The sequence below is a fragment of the Prenolepis imparis genome, unplaced genomic scaffold, assembly GCF_030444845.1.
Source record: "Prenolepis imparis isolate NDT839.2.m4 unplaced genomic scaffold, iyPreImpa1.0 SCAF_6, whole genome shotgun sequence".
Taxonomy (NCBI): Eukaryota; Metazoa; Arthropoda; class Insecta; order Hymenoptera; family Formicidae; genus Prenolepis; species Prenolepis imparis.
The window spans coordinates 15,662,363-15,677,581 of record NW_028141164.1 but is presented as its reverse complement, the minus strand read 5'-3'; the positions used below and the strand labels follow the sequence as shown (position 1 = coordinate 15,677,581).

General features: G+C 33.6%; 1 protein-coding gene across 1 annotated transcript in view; it reads left to right on the top strand.

Annotated features, from left to right (window-relative positions):
* The window catches only part of Oseg5 (intraflagellar transport protein Oseg5), a 238,155-nt gene that overhangs the window by 173,011 nt on the left and 49,925 nt on the right, over nucleotides 1–15,219 (top strand). Inside the window, exon 9 of the mRNA XM_083040402.1 lies at nucleotides 7,836–7,999. Coding sequence (XP_082896528.1) covers nucleotides 7,836–7,999 — 164 coding nt within the window. The remainder of the gene's footprint in view (nucleotides 1–7,835; nucleotides 8,000–15,219) is intronic.

Sequence of the window (15,219 nt, the reverse complement as noted above, 5' to 3'; positions counted from 1 at the left end):
ATGATCGCGTACGCGTATATCGTCTTGTACAAACGGTTTTTCGCAAATGTGACATTGCGTGGCGCTATGAAATTTTTCCCGTTCATCTTGCGTTAATTTTGTGATGTGGACATTATCAGACAAAATACCCTTTACGCGATGCGCTAAATTTTTAAGTTCTTCGGCGAACCATGAAACGCAATCGATACTACGGCGAGAATTATACGCGGATAATGTTTCAACATGTGTACAAAGCTGCTGAACATCAATGCAAATAGGTGGAGGCCTATTAAATCACGTTTCAACATGTTCGTCGCAGCGTCGGCCCTAAAATCATCATTCCTTTCCTAATGATAAAATGTCCATAAAATGAAAAACATAGTTTTATGGCTTCGGGTAGCCATAAATCACAAAGATAATCAGTTGCCGAACATGCTTAGACCCCCCCCCGATTCTGCGATAAGCGTCCCCCGCCCGCATGACGTCAGCCCCCGCGCCACCGAGATACCCCCGCCCGCATGACGTCAGCCCCCGCGCCACCGAGATACCCCCGCCCCGCATGACGTCAGCCCCCGCGCCACGAAATACCCCCGCGCCCCGCACCCCCCTCGGAGCCCCATGGGTTAGAATCGGCATAGTTTTCCTACTTATGATTTTGTTGTTATCAAAAGATCGGTTTGTACAGGTTTCGATATATCTTTGTTTTCATCTCGTATGACACACAAAATAAATCAATATAAGAATTTTTTAATTTTTGTTTTTTATTTTTTATTTTTTATGCTTAATTTATAATTTTTAATAATAAGAATTTAAAGGCTCATATATGTATATTAAATATAACTTAAAATTTTAAAGGCTTAAGAGCCGTATGCAGATAGTGGTGCATCGATTCCAACGAAAATTAATTTTTTGTTGGAATTAAATAATTGTGCACGGGGCACGAATTTTGTTTGGTACATTGCCAAGATTTATTCGAAAAATGATCTCAATTCGAGATTTTCAATTCAATTATAATTTTTACTTTTTAGTTTTCATTAAAAATGATTATGTCATCATATTTTGTCATAGCTTTCTCCTATACTTAACATGAGCTGTATGAGCATTTGTGGTTGCTGTGTGCAGCAAGCCCGTTTTGTTGACATGATCGCACAGATGTCTATAGACATTTGTACATGACGTCATCAATATAGATATAAAATGGTGGACAGAAATCATATTGGGGAGTTAATAGCAAGTCTCTTGTTATTGGTCTCTCTTTTGTATTTGTTTGTACCCTGAGATATGAATGAAATAAAGTGCGGTACAAACAAAGTACATATAATGTTATAAATTTTTAATTTTTGTAAATTCGAACGCCTTGTTCACATCAGTATTTTAGGTTACTTTGATGACATTAGAGCTGTTAAACAAGTAAGATTAAAGAAATAAAAGAATTAAAAATTAAAGATAAATCATAAAACTCAATAATCGTTAAACAAATACAAAAATACAATACAACGATTTTGTGTATTTTGTTTACATTAAAAATTTTAAATTGTATATAAAAAATTTGGTTGTTGTTCTGAAAGGAACACTTCGAATTTATGGCAGCCTTTGTGCGTACTGAATATACTGAAAATAGATATCAAAATAATGAAGTATACAAAATTTCAGTCGCGGCATATGATTTTTTCCAAAGTTTTTATTTACAAGTAAAATCTCAATTAAACCCAATTACAGCAAAAAAACTAATTTTTCAATCTCTTTACTTAAAAATTTTTTAATTAACATTAACAAAAACAAAAAGAAATAAACTACAATAATAATAATAATAATAATAACAATAGAAAATCTAAACACATTTCCACTATTTCTCATGCAAGGAATAACCTACATAAAACCCAAAAACCAGGATATCCAAAATCCATCAAATTATAGACCCATCACGTGCCTACCAACACTATACAAAATAATAGATTAGTTTATTTCGGACTCCCATAAGGGCTACCAGGGTCTTTTCAAAGGAGCGCCAAACCTCTTACAAACAGTCTCATCCTAAAAAAAATAAACATACAAACATTTTAATAACAACAGTCTTTTATCTCTCCCCGTCACTGTTCATGGCACCGCTCCTTCGACCATTCTTTCGACCGTTCCGCTCCACCGCCTTTCCCTCTCTCATTCTCTTCTCGTTCTTAGCTCGCCTCTCTCTCGACTCCTTCCTCTTTTCTACTTCCACCCGACTCTCCCTTCTCCCTCTCTCAATGCTCCGACTCCATGCTCCTTGCTTTCCTTCTCTTCTTCTTTCTCTCCCTGCTCTGCCTTCCGAACCAATCCACTCTCCTCCCCTTTCTTTATCTCGCCTTCTTCCCTTACCTACCTTCCTTCTCTCGCCCTCTCCTTTCCTCTTTACTTCCTAACTACCTCCATCTTATCTTCCTCCTCTTTGCTACTTCCTCCTATAACTCCACCTTCTTCTTTCTCTCTCTTTTTTACGACCACTCCTGTCTACTCTGCCCCTCCATATCTCCTCTCTCCTTCCTCTTCCTTCCTTTCTTCTCCCCCCTTTCGCCTCCTTTCTTCCTTCCATCCGCCCCATCCTCCAACTCTCCATTCCTCTCCTTTCCCTGCCTTGACTTCCCGCTTACGATCTCTCCATTGTCATCTTCTGTACCGTCCTCTCTATCCCATCCATGCATCCTTCTTTCTTATGTTCATCAGCCCCCCTCCCCCTCCTACTAACCTCTGTCCTCTCTTCCTCTTCCTCGTTCCGCCGCCTTTCCTCCTTCCACTCCTTTTCTGTCCTTCCAGCTGCCTCTTCCAAAACTTCCTTCGTCCCTCTCTTCTCTCTTCCTTCTCTTCCGGTACATGACTCCTTAATACCTCTCCTCTCATTTTTCCTTTCAGCCGTACTTCTCATCTCCTCTGACACACATAACCTCCTTCCTGTCAATTTGTTCAATACTTCCATTATCTTTAACAATATTTCCTTTATCTCTTTCAATTCCTTGATTCCTTTCTTCGACTCCATGTCTCTTCTCTTTTTCTCTAACCACCTTACAGTCCTTTCTCTCCCTTCTCTCCTTGATTCTTTCTCTTCGCGCTATCAGCCTGAGTCGACACGCTGTTTTGATCTCGCACGTGTCGATCTCACGCTCATTCCAGCCCTGGTGGTGACCTCTCCAGTGTTTCTCCCAAGGCACCGCATTACCTCTACTCTGCAGTGATCCACCACGCATCGATCTTTTTTTTTATATGCAGAAAAAAAGTTACAAAATAAAAGTATGGGGAATGCCTAACCAACACTTGAACAGATACAGTTTTCGTTTCTTAAATGATTTACAATTTTTTCCTTTTCCAATATATAATTTTATTTGGTGTACTAAGAACTAGATACAAACTTATACAAAGAAGGAGGTTGAGACTTAATAGACATACACTCACTACATGCAAATACAAACACTCCGCCAATACTTTTAGTAAACAAAACAGGTTACACAAAATAATAACACAAACAAATAAAAACTACACCCTGCTAAATTTAGCCGCGCAAAATCATGAATTCGACACATAACAGAAATGAACACATACATAATAAAATAGAAACATAGACCCAAAAACAGCTACATGGAAAACATCGCTGCATAGTGAGCAACAAATGGATAAGCGCAAAAGACACATATACATGGCTACAACAAGGTAAACTATTCCCAGAAACGGAAGGATTCATAATAGCAATACAAGATCAAGTAATAGCAACCAAGAACTACCTAAAACACATTATCAAAGATCCAAATACACAGGACAAGTGTAGAAAATGTAAGCAGTTCCCAGAAACAATAGACCATATAACAGGAGGATGTAAATTACTAGCAAACAGAATATACAGACAGACACAACACAGTAGCAAAAATAATACACAAAGCAATTATCAATGCATACAACATAGAACAAAACAACACCATACTACAAGTACACACCAACAACCATCATTGAAAATGAAGAATATAGACTATACTGGGATATAACGATACATACGGACAAAACAATGAAATTCAATACCAGATTTTACATTCACAAAGAAAAGAGAAAGAATAACATATCTGATCGACATCTCAATACCAACTGACGCAAATATAGAACACAAGCACAATGAGAAAATAGAAAAATACACATCATTAGCACAAGAAATATTTTATGTTGTGCCCGTGAGGCACGAAATTTTTTAAGGGATCGTGGCCGGATAGGAACTGGGAAGTTCGGGATTTTTCCAGGGAATTAACACCCGAAGACGTTATACAGTGTTTAATACAAACTTCCAGGATTTATATCGGTCTTCTTACAATTGCACTCGCGTATTACAATGCGCGTTAGAGTGTATTCTCGAACGATACTCGTAATCACTATTGAACACTTCTTGTCGCTCCTCCACGTCGACGCGGTTTATACGTATAACGTTATTGTTTCGAATTGACCCCCGAGTGTTAGTGATGGGTCCTTTTTATATTAGATAATTGGGTCGACACGCGCAATCAAAAGATCTAGATGCAAGCAAAGGAGGTTAACGGGATGCTTCGCTTGCATTTTGGCAATTTTGTAACGTAATCGTTCAGTCGGCGTTAGCCTCGTTTTTTCGTTATTGCGTGCGACCCGCTGCGTTGGCGTTTCGCGCGGGTATGCATTCTAATTTTGATTGCTTAATATAATTGCTTAAGTTAAATATATAATTATCTTTAAATATAATATAGGGTTTAGGGCTATAACAAATACAAAGAATATGGAAACAACAAAAAGTATACATAATACCACTAATAATGTCAGTAACAGGCATAACACAACAGGCGAACACGTTCAAAAAAATACCTGACACAGCTAAAACTACCTATATGCAACCACGAAGAAAAGCACAAAAAACAATCATACTAAAAACTTACAATATAACAAGAACATTCCTAAATACTACGTAAGAGCGAAACTGGACTTGGCAATGTCCCGTCCAGTCTTTTTAATACCTCTAAGAGTAGGGAGAATAAAAAGAAGAAATGTAAATAATAATAATAATAATAATAATAATAATAATAATAAAGCGAGGTTTCACATGGATTTACAACGTTCCATGCGAAGCGAGGTTTCACATGGGTTTACAATTTTCCACGCAAAACGAGGTTCAACTCAAACCTATGTGTCTAATTTTTATGTAGTGGTGCTCCCCGTAGAGGGGTGGGGGGGACACACTGCCTCCACTGCATACACTTTTTAATGCGAAGTAAGATTTTACATGGGTTGATAACTTTCCACACAAAGCAAGGTTTCACATGGGTTTACAATTTTCCACGCAAAGCAAAGTTCAACTAAGAAAATGATAAGTGCTGCCTTATTTACATTTTTTTGTTAATAATTTTTTAATAAACACTAAGGAATGATTAATATCTTTTGAATGTTATTCAGGATGATGATTTTGACAACATTAGGTCACAACGGTATCTCGTTGCTCTATTTAACGTTTGCCGATTTTACTTTTAGGTAAAAACTTTGAAAAAAATGATTTGCCGCGGCTGAAATTGTGTATATTACACTATTTTGGTATCTATTTTCAATACGCTGCCGTCAACTCGAAGTGTTTCTTTCGGAGCAATATCGAAAAATTAATATTAAATATAAAAATATGTGTGTGTTATTAGTAATTTAATACTTTACTAAAAAGTTTAAAATGAAAGTTTCTCAGAAATCGCAAATTTGTTCTAACTACAGTTCAATATAAATAAATGTAAATAAATAACTAAATTTTCTTTTTCTACTTTTGAATATAAATCAAAATTATATTTCTGGCTTAATATTTTACAATAACATAAAGCACAATAAAAGTTATAGTTATTAAAAAATTTGTGATTAAGAGCAAGTTAAAATAATAAAATAATTACTGCTTTAAACAACAAAAATATACCTATGAGAATACTAATATTTGCAATAATACAATTCATAATTATATTATATTACTAATTTGCATTATATTTATATTATATTACATATTAATATTATAATATTATAGATAAATGTTAATATTATGGATAAATATAATGTAATTAGAATAATTATACATTATTACGTACAGAGGGGGAAATCCCATTTTAAAAGATTCACACAAATATCTCTTAAACAATGCTGAGAAAAACATTTCAGACAAAAGTTGTAGGATTTCGAGGAGAAAAAAAGTTAGCGCTACTGACTTTTTCTCAAAAGGCAATTTTCAAGGTCATTTAAAAGTCATTTATGTTTTTTAAATGGAACTACCTTAATTTTTTATATAAATCGATTCCTCACAATATTCACTATAAAAAATTATAAGGATAAGATAGCCAAAAAGTGAATAGTTTACGAAATAATGTGTGTATACTTTAGTTTAACATAATTTTACATAAACTATAAAAAGTTTTGTAAAATATTCATTTTTCGTCAATCTTACTGCTAGTTGCAAATTACATACTTTTCCCACGGATTTAGGAATAGAGGAACAGAGCATGAGCTAGAGTGGGTAGGTACGTTTGTGGCGGGGAGGACCGCCATATTTGTTTCTAACTTCGCACACATAGAATTCGTAGAATCTGTATCATAGATATATTACATATAGATAGAGCTTTGTGCCATCTCTACCTTAGAGCCGCGCGTCTCAAGATAAATGAAGATTTTCCTTCTTCGCACATGCGCATTCGCGTCGTTTTGTCTTTCGGCAGATGCTTGAACATAGCATTTTTATATAAAATGAAAGACGAAGATATTTTCTAAGCTGTCAACAGAAATGCGCAATGGCACATGCGCGAAGGAGGAAGATATCTTAATTATCTTGGCACGCAGTAAGATAGATAAAGCTATCTATATGTAATATATCTATGATCTATATACAGTGTTGCCAATTTCGGGTCGGGCAACACGCCAAGTCGGAGGGATGGGGGTAGGGGAAGTGTTTCGTTCGTTTAACGCGCCGATTCACACGTACGCCGCACTCCCCACTCTATCCTTACTCCTACGACTTGGCGTGTTGCGCAACCTGAAATTGGCAACACTGCCTGTATATGTATATGAAATAAAAGATTAGGCCCAGCTATCGCATCTTCTATTTCAACTGCACTCACACAGTAGTATGTAGAATACACAGACACGTATCCATGTACGTATCTATGTATAAAGTAGTGGGAAAGAACATGGCGGAGAGTGGTTTCCTGCATGTCTTAAGTAACACGCCCCCCGTCAAAAGTAGGACTTCATGCTCTGTCCTTCTATTTCTATGTCCGTGACTTTTCCTTAAAAACTATGTGTTTTTTTTCGCACCAATTGATTCCTTTCCTTATTTTATGCTTAAAAGTATTGAGATAAGATCGATGATAAGTATTTTATGAGATATTTCATTGTTTATGTAACATTATGTTAAACTGAAGTATAAAATATCTAATAAACTATACACTTTTTAGCCACCAACTTACCTTATAACATTAGGTCTGTTCGTGTTGACTGAACTGGCTGCACTAGTTCAGAGTCTACCTTTTTTGCTCGACATTGAAAGGAAAAAGATAACCTCTGAACTAGTGCAGCGAGTTCAGTCAACACGAACAGACCTATTTAAAGCAAATATTGCGACGAATCGATTATATAAAAAATTAAGATAGTTCCATATAAAAAAGCATAGATAAGCTTTAAATGATCTTGATAATCGCCCTTTAGGAAAAAACCAACTTCTTTCCTTCTCGAAATCCTACAACTTTTGTCTAAAATTCGACATTTTTTCCTAAAATGCATTGTTCAAGAGATACTTGAACGGAATTTTTAAAATAGGACACCCTAGATATAAATTACCTCATTATTAATTACATAAATTTTTCTAGGCATTTTCTAATTGTGGAATTCTGTACCCTGTCATTATATAATTATCAAGGCCGTTTATTGGGTACTCCAAGATGGAAAGGATTTTCTGAAGAACCATTATATATTCCTTGCATATCATTGTGTGCAGATACCTTGGTCATAAGGAATCAAAGTAATGACAAATGTAAGATATACATATACATTGTTTGTTAAAATTTTTAAGTTTTTAAATTTTTGAATTTTTAAATTAATTCTTTGTATAAACTAAAATTACTATCTGTTGCATAACATTGAAACTCTAAATTATAAAGTTTCTATTCACACTAATATTCAGATAGTGTCTTTAGTCACATAATTTTTCGTAATTACATAGTGTTATGCTTGTGAGATAGTACAATTACCAAAGCTTTTAAATTTTTACTTAAAAGATTAGACCCAATGCATCAAATAAAAGATTTATCGTTGTTTTTACAAAATGAATATTTTAATAAAAATAATACAAGGCATTTTCTAACTTATGTGTAATTTTAAGAGTTTTCTAACTCAAGTGTACGTTATGAAATTATACAGGGTGTCCGGTAATTCGTGTTCCACCTGTCAGGTGCAGGTAGAGTAGGTTTAAAAAGTACTTTCCTAGTAGAAAAGTCCTCCATTTTGCGATATTCCCAATAATTAATGAGAAGTTAATTTTAAAAGATCGGCCAATTCGCGCACCCTACAAGCGCGCGGCGAGAAGAGACAGCCAAGTCTTACATGATTACTAAGTACGCGGCGAAAAGAAACAGTGTAATGTTACGCGGTTGCTAGGCGCGGGGAGGAGCGATCTACAAAAGACAATAGCATGTATGAGCAGCGGATAACGCTGGACTTCCGAGTGGGCTGTTTCTTCTCGCCGCGTGCTTGTAGGCGCGCGAATAGGCTGAATTTTAAACTAATTTTGCATTAATTATTGGGAATATCGCAAAATGGTAGAGGACTTTTCTACTAGGTTTAACCTATTCTACCTGCACTTAACGGGTGAGACGCAAATTACCAGACATCTTGTATATAAGAATATTGAAGAATCTGAAGAAGCGATTGACTAATGTTGACACTATCGATTTATACATATTATTTGACTTTAGGGAAGATATTTAATTCATTGCAATGGCTAATTGTGTTTCTAATTACATATTTATATACATAATGTCTAATTTTAATCGACCACACCTAAACTGTTTTATTTTTTTTTGTACAACAAAATGTTTCAGACAAAAGTTGTTGGATTATCTATTTCACCCAGCAAATCAACATACACCATTTTCTTTACAATGTGACGTCCACATAAAATTAAATAAATTAATATGGGGAGTAACAAATGGATCGATACGGATCCATGTAGTGATTGGCACGAGTCAATGAAGGTGGGCAGTTGATAAGAATATTGATTCACTATTATATTTCACCGTGGACAAGAATGACCTCCCACCTTAAAAATTCTTTAAGAAACAAGGGCAGGAACCTGCGCGGGGATTCTTGCCGCTTGGTATAAATAAGAGAGATAATGAGGATAGTCTTTAGACTTTTGACATTAGTCCTCAGTTAATTGTCATTAATCAGAAAATATAAACTTGTGTTTAAAACCTAATAAAAGTAATTCAAATTAATCTGGAAAGAGACGTAGTCCTTTTAATTATCAGAATTCCAATAAAAGTTGTCGCTGTCAATAAGAATGGCAACAACAAAATTAATATTATAATAATTTGAATTTTGACTAAGATTGGCGCTGTCGAAGAGCATGGCGAAAATCGTCATAAATCGCTGACAATAGTGTGGCGACTATGATTAAACAGTTTTAATTCAAATTCTAATGTTTCTCAATTTTTATTAGATGCCCAAAAAAGCAGGCAGACGTGTTCAAATTAAGAGGATTACGTTTCAAATTAAGGAAGCTATTATTAAAAATCAAGATCCTTTACCTCTCTATCTAAAACTCCATACTCTCAAATCTAATCCAACTCCTAAAAAAATAGAATATAAATTAATTCCAATCCACTTTAACATCAACTATCCCCATTGGAAGACAATAAACAAAACTGATCCTCGTCGCAAAACATATAAAATTCGGTATTTATTCGGCCCAGAGGATTAAATAATTAAATATAAACCCACAAACAAGGTCTAATCCCGGGTAAATTTCTTAAATGATTTGACCCAAAATAGACCAAACAATCTTAATTGTCCGGACGTGACATAATTTTGGTGACAGCGGTGGGATACGAAAGTTTGTGCGGTTTAAAAAAAAATAATAAATAATAAAAATAATAAATAATAATAATATCTGTGAACGATAATAAAAGAACAGAGAAAGTGATAGAGAATAAAATACAATGGGTTGTGTGGATCGTACCCCTCCATCTGAACCAGTGGAAGGTACCTCAGGGGAAACCGATATCAACCAACTAAGGAGGATAGTTCAAGAACAACAGAGAGTAATACAACAATTTCAACAGCAACAACAACAACCACAACAATCTCAACCTCAATCTCAATTTCAACAACAACAACCACAAACAGGAATAACTATAATAACGGAAGGAACATTAGGTAATTTATTACATTTTTCCTTAAGAGACGCATTAGAAGCAGTACCAAATTTTGACGGGGAAAACATTCCTTTTGTATATTTTGTTGAGGGATGTGAGGAAGCACTCAGCATGGTTGCGCCGACGCAAGAAATAAATTTAGTCCGAGCGATACGAAATAAATTAAAAGGAGACGCGCATAAATCAATACTTGGTAATACATTCAATAATATGCAAGCATTAGTAGAATTTTTAAGAACAAAATATGGTCCTAGAGAAACAGTTTATGAAGCCCAGGGAAAATTAGCCTATATTTGTCAAAAGAAAGATGAAAAGGTAGCAACATACGCGAATCGGATTCGAGAATTAGGGAAACGAATACTTGATGCACAGAAAAGGGAAATTGGGCAAATAAGTGAAGAATTTCGAAAAACAATAAATGAACATTTAAAAACGAGTTTCTTACGCGGATTAAACAGAGAAATTATAATAACAAAGGTAGGAACATTTGAAGAAATAGAATGTCGAGCGATTGATGCTGAAAAAGAATTAGAAACCATAAATATGATTAGACGCGTAGTCCTTGCAGAAAAAGAACCGAGTAAAGAAAAACAAAGTTCAGTACGGCATATTGGGGGAGAAATTGTTAGCTGTCAATATTGCAAAAAGAAGGGTCATACGGCCGATCGATGCAGATTAATAAATAATAATAAATTTCAAGGAAATAAAAATCAAAATTATTCACGATTTAATCCCAGCTCATCATCAAATAATAACAATAACAATAATAATTTTAATAATGCATCTCCAAAATTTCAACAAAATCAAAATAATATGGGAAATACATGTCGTTATTGTAAAAAATTTGGTCATACTATTGAGGAATGTAGAAAAAGAATATATAACAATAATCTTCGACAAAATTCACTAACACAGGGAAACGGGGAGACTCCCGAGAGAACAGGGGCGACCCCGGGAAAAATAAATTCACGCCCCACACGGATAATTTCTGCGGAGATGGAGTAAAATTTAGAAAAGTAAATATAGCTCATATAGAAGAAGTTCCGACAGTAAAAATAAACAGTTCAAAATTAGAGTTTTTGGTAGACAGTGGATCAGGGCCAAATATAATTAAATCAAACTCTCTATCACAAGAAACCGTAGTGGATAGAAATAAAATATTGAAATTAAGTGGAATCACGGCGCATCATGTGACCACCTTAGAGCTGGCACAGATAGATATCTTAGGATGTCCAGTCGGCTTTCACTTGGTTGAAGACTATTTTCCAATTCCACAAAACGGTATTCTTGGTTCAGATTTTTTCAAACAATTTCAAGTAAATGTAAATTACCAACAAAATTGTTTAGAATGGAAAGATATTAAAATATTTTTTGAACCAAAAGAAAATTTAAATGAAACATTAATTATACCTGGTAGAAGTATATCTCAAATGCATATAAATGTCATTAATTCTGAAATAAAAGAAGGATATGTTCCACAATTAAATGTAATTAAAGGAATTTATTTGGGAAACGCTTTAGTAACTGTTCGGAACGGAAAAGCATATTTACAAGTATTCAATACAAATGAAGAAGATCACGAAGTATATATTCCTAATATCAAATTATACGATTTTGAAACAAATAAAAATCAAATTCAGAGACAAAATCCAAACTCGAACCTAAATACAAACTCAAAATCATTATCTGAAATAAATTCAGATCAAAATCAAAACTCTAATTCAAATTCAAACTCAAACTCTAATAATAATTTAGAACTCAATTCAGTTTTAAATATTAAGGCAAATCAAATTATAAAAACTGAATCAATAAATTCAGAATCAAACTTGAATTTACAAATTGATCGAAAAAATAAAATAATTGATGCATTACGATTAAAGCATTTAAACAATGAAGAAAAAATTCATGTTGAAAGACTAATTGAAAAAGGAAGTGATTGCTTTCATTTAATGGGAGAGAATCTCGAATATACGAACGTACTGCAACATCGAATAATTACAACAGATGAAACACCAATACATACACGACAATACCGATTTCCAACAATTCATAAGGAAGAGATAAATAAACAAGTAAATGAATTGTTAAGTCAAGATATTATTAAACCATCAAAATCTCCGTATAATACGCCTGTGTGGATAGTACCAAAGAAAGCAGACTCGAAGGGGAATAAGAGATGGAGAATGGTGTTAGATTTCCGTGACCTAAATGATAAGACAGTAGGTGACGCGTATCCACTTCCAAACATAACAGAAATACTCGACCAGCTGGGCGGTGCGAAATATTTCTCAGTATTTGACCTTGCTTCAGGTTTCCATCAGATAAAAAATCCATTCAGAAGATAGTCATAAAACAGCCTTTTCAACACCTCATGGGCATTATGAATTTGATCGTATGCCTTTTGGGTTAAAAAACGCACCAGCGACATTCCAAAGATTAATGGACTTAGTACTAAGCGGAATGCAAGGGAATGAAATTTTTGTGTATCTAGATGATATCGTATTATATGCTAGTTCACTTACAGAACACGAAATTAAATTTGAAAAATTAATTGCAAGATTACGGGAAGCAAATTTGAAATTGCAACCAGATAAGTGTGAATTTTTGAGAAAAGAAGTTACATATTTGGGACATATAATAGGAGAAGATGGAGTTCCTAAAAAGATCCTAAAAAGATTGAAGCAGTAGAAAATTTTCCAAAACCTAAAAACCCGAAAAATGTGAAACAATTTCTAGGACTGGCGGGATATTATTGTAGATTTTTGAAAGGGTTTTCAAGGATAGCTAAACCATTAACTAATTTATTAAAAAAGGAAGTTGAATTTAAATGGGAAGATAAAGAGCGTTTGATACATTAAAAAGTGCACTTTGTGAGGAACCAATATTACAATACCCGGATTTTACGAAACCATTTCTTTTAACAACAGACGCATCAGGAACAGCAATCGGTGCAATTTTAAGTCAAGAACAAATTGGGAAAGATCATCCAATAAGCTATGCTTCGCGAGTATTAAACGACGCTGAGAAAAATTATTCAACGATAGAAAAAGAATTATTAGCGATAGTTTATGCTGTACAACATTTCCGTCCATATATTTATGGAAATAAATTTATTTTAATAACGGATCATAAACCACTAACCTGGCTTCATAAATTAAAAGATCCAACTTCACGATTAGCAAGATGGAGAATTAAATTAGCAGAGTATGATTATGAAATAATTTATAAACCAGGAAAAATTAACGCCAATGCTGATGCTTTATCACGAAATCCTACAACAAATATATATTCAATTTATCCTTTGTATGATGAAATTGAGGAATGCCCGGAAGACGAAGAAGCAAGACAAAGAAATGCAAATCCAAGATCTTTGCCAGTATCACCACGTCAAGGAACAATGACAGAAGAACTAGAACCAGAAATTTCAGGAATTCAAACGCGTAATACAAATAAATCAGAAGGAGAAAGTATACCCTTTACAAGGAAAGAATTAAAAGAACCATTATTTACTGAACATGTAATTGAGGCAGAAATACATAATTGTCCAATTATAAATGAAGACGAAACAGAATATTTGTCTTATGAAAATATATTAGAAAATTCAGAAAATAATATTGAAAATAATGATATTAATGCAACTTCGAATTTAGAAGTAGGAAATAATTCAAATAATGAAACTTTCATAAATCAATCAATAACTATACCATCTAGTCTTTTACAAATACTTGAAAATTTGACAGGAAATGTGGATAATAATGAAAGAAATGAAAGTTACAGAATTGAGGAAACATCAAATGACGAACCAAACAACGATCTCAATGATGACGATGAGGAGGAGTATGAAAATTCAGAAAAAGAAGAAGATAGTGAAAATGATTCTGATAAAGAGATTGATGAAACATTTAACGAAATTAATATAGATGAAATAGATAAATCAAGTGAAAAACAAATAATTACAAGAACACAAAAACATAGTATAATAAATAGTCGTGATAAAATTTTTATGAGAAAAGATAATTATTTATACTTTTTAACTGCAAATGGAAAACCATGTGACAATGGGTCAAAAGAATTAAAAAGTCGAAATTTAGTACCACAAATTAAAAATGCTAAACTAGGAAATTTTGTAATAATTAAAAGAGGAAATAAATTTCATTTTATTTTTATTTGTAAAAATAGTATTGAAGAAAAGTTAGAAAAGGAAACATTACAAAATTTATCAATTAAATTAAGAAAAACAATAACAGAAAATCCAATTTAAATATTAAATGTATCAAAAACTCCAGAAATAGATAATTATAAATGGGAAGAAATTTTAAATCATATCAGAGAGGCAATGAATGGATTTCAAATAAAAATAATAGTTTGTCATGGGTTAGTTAAAATTCCAGAAGTTGAGAAAAGGAAAAATATTATAGAAGAAAATCATTGTTCAACTTTTGGGGGACATAAAGGAATTACAAAAACTTATAATAGAATCAGACAAAATTTCTATTGGGAAAATCTTAAAATTGATATTCAAAATTTTATAAGACAATGTTTACCTTGTCAAACTAAAAAATTAGTCAGAATCAAAACTAAACAACCTATGTTAATAACTGACACACCATATTCTGCGTTTGAAAAAGTATCCATGGATATAGTAGGACCACTACCTCAAACCTCAAAAGGACATTCCCATATATTAACAATTCAAGATCACCTAACCAAATTTTCTCTTGCCATACCTTTAAAATCCACTACTACTGTAAGTATAGCTGATGCATTATTAAAATATTTTATTTGTATATTTGGAGCTCCTAGAGCCATATTAACTGAT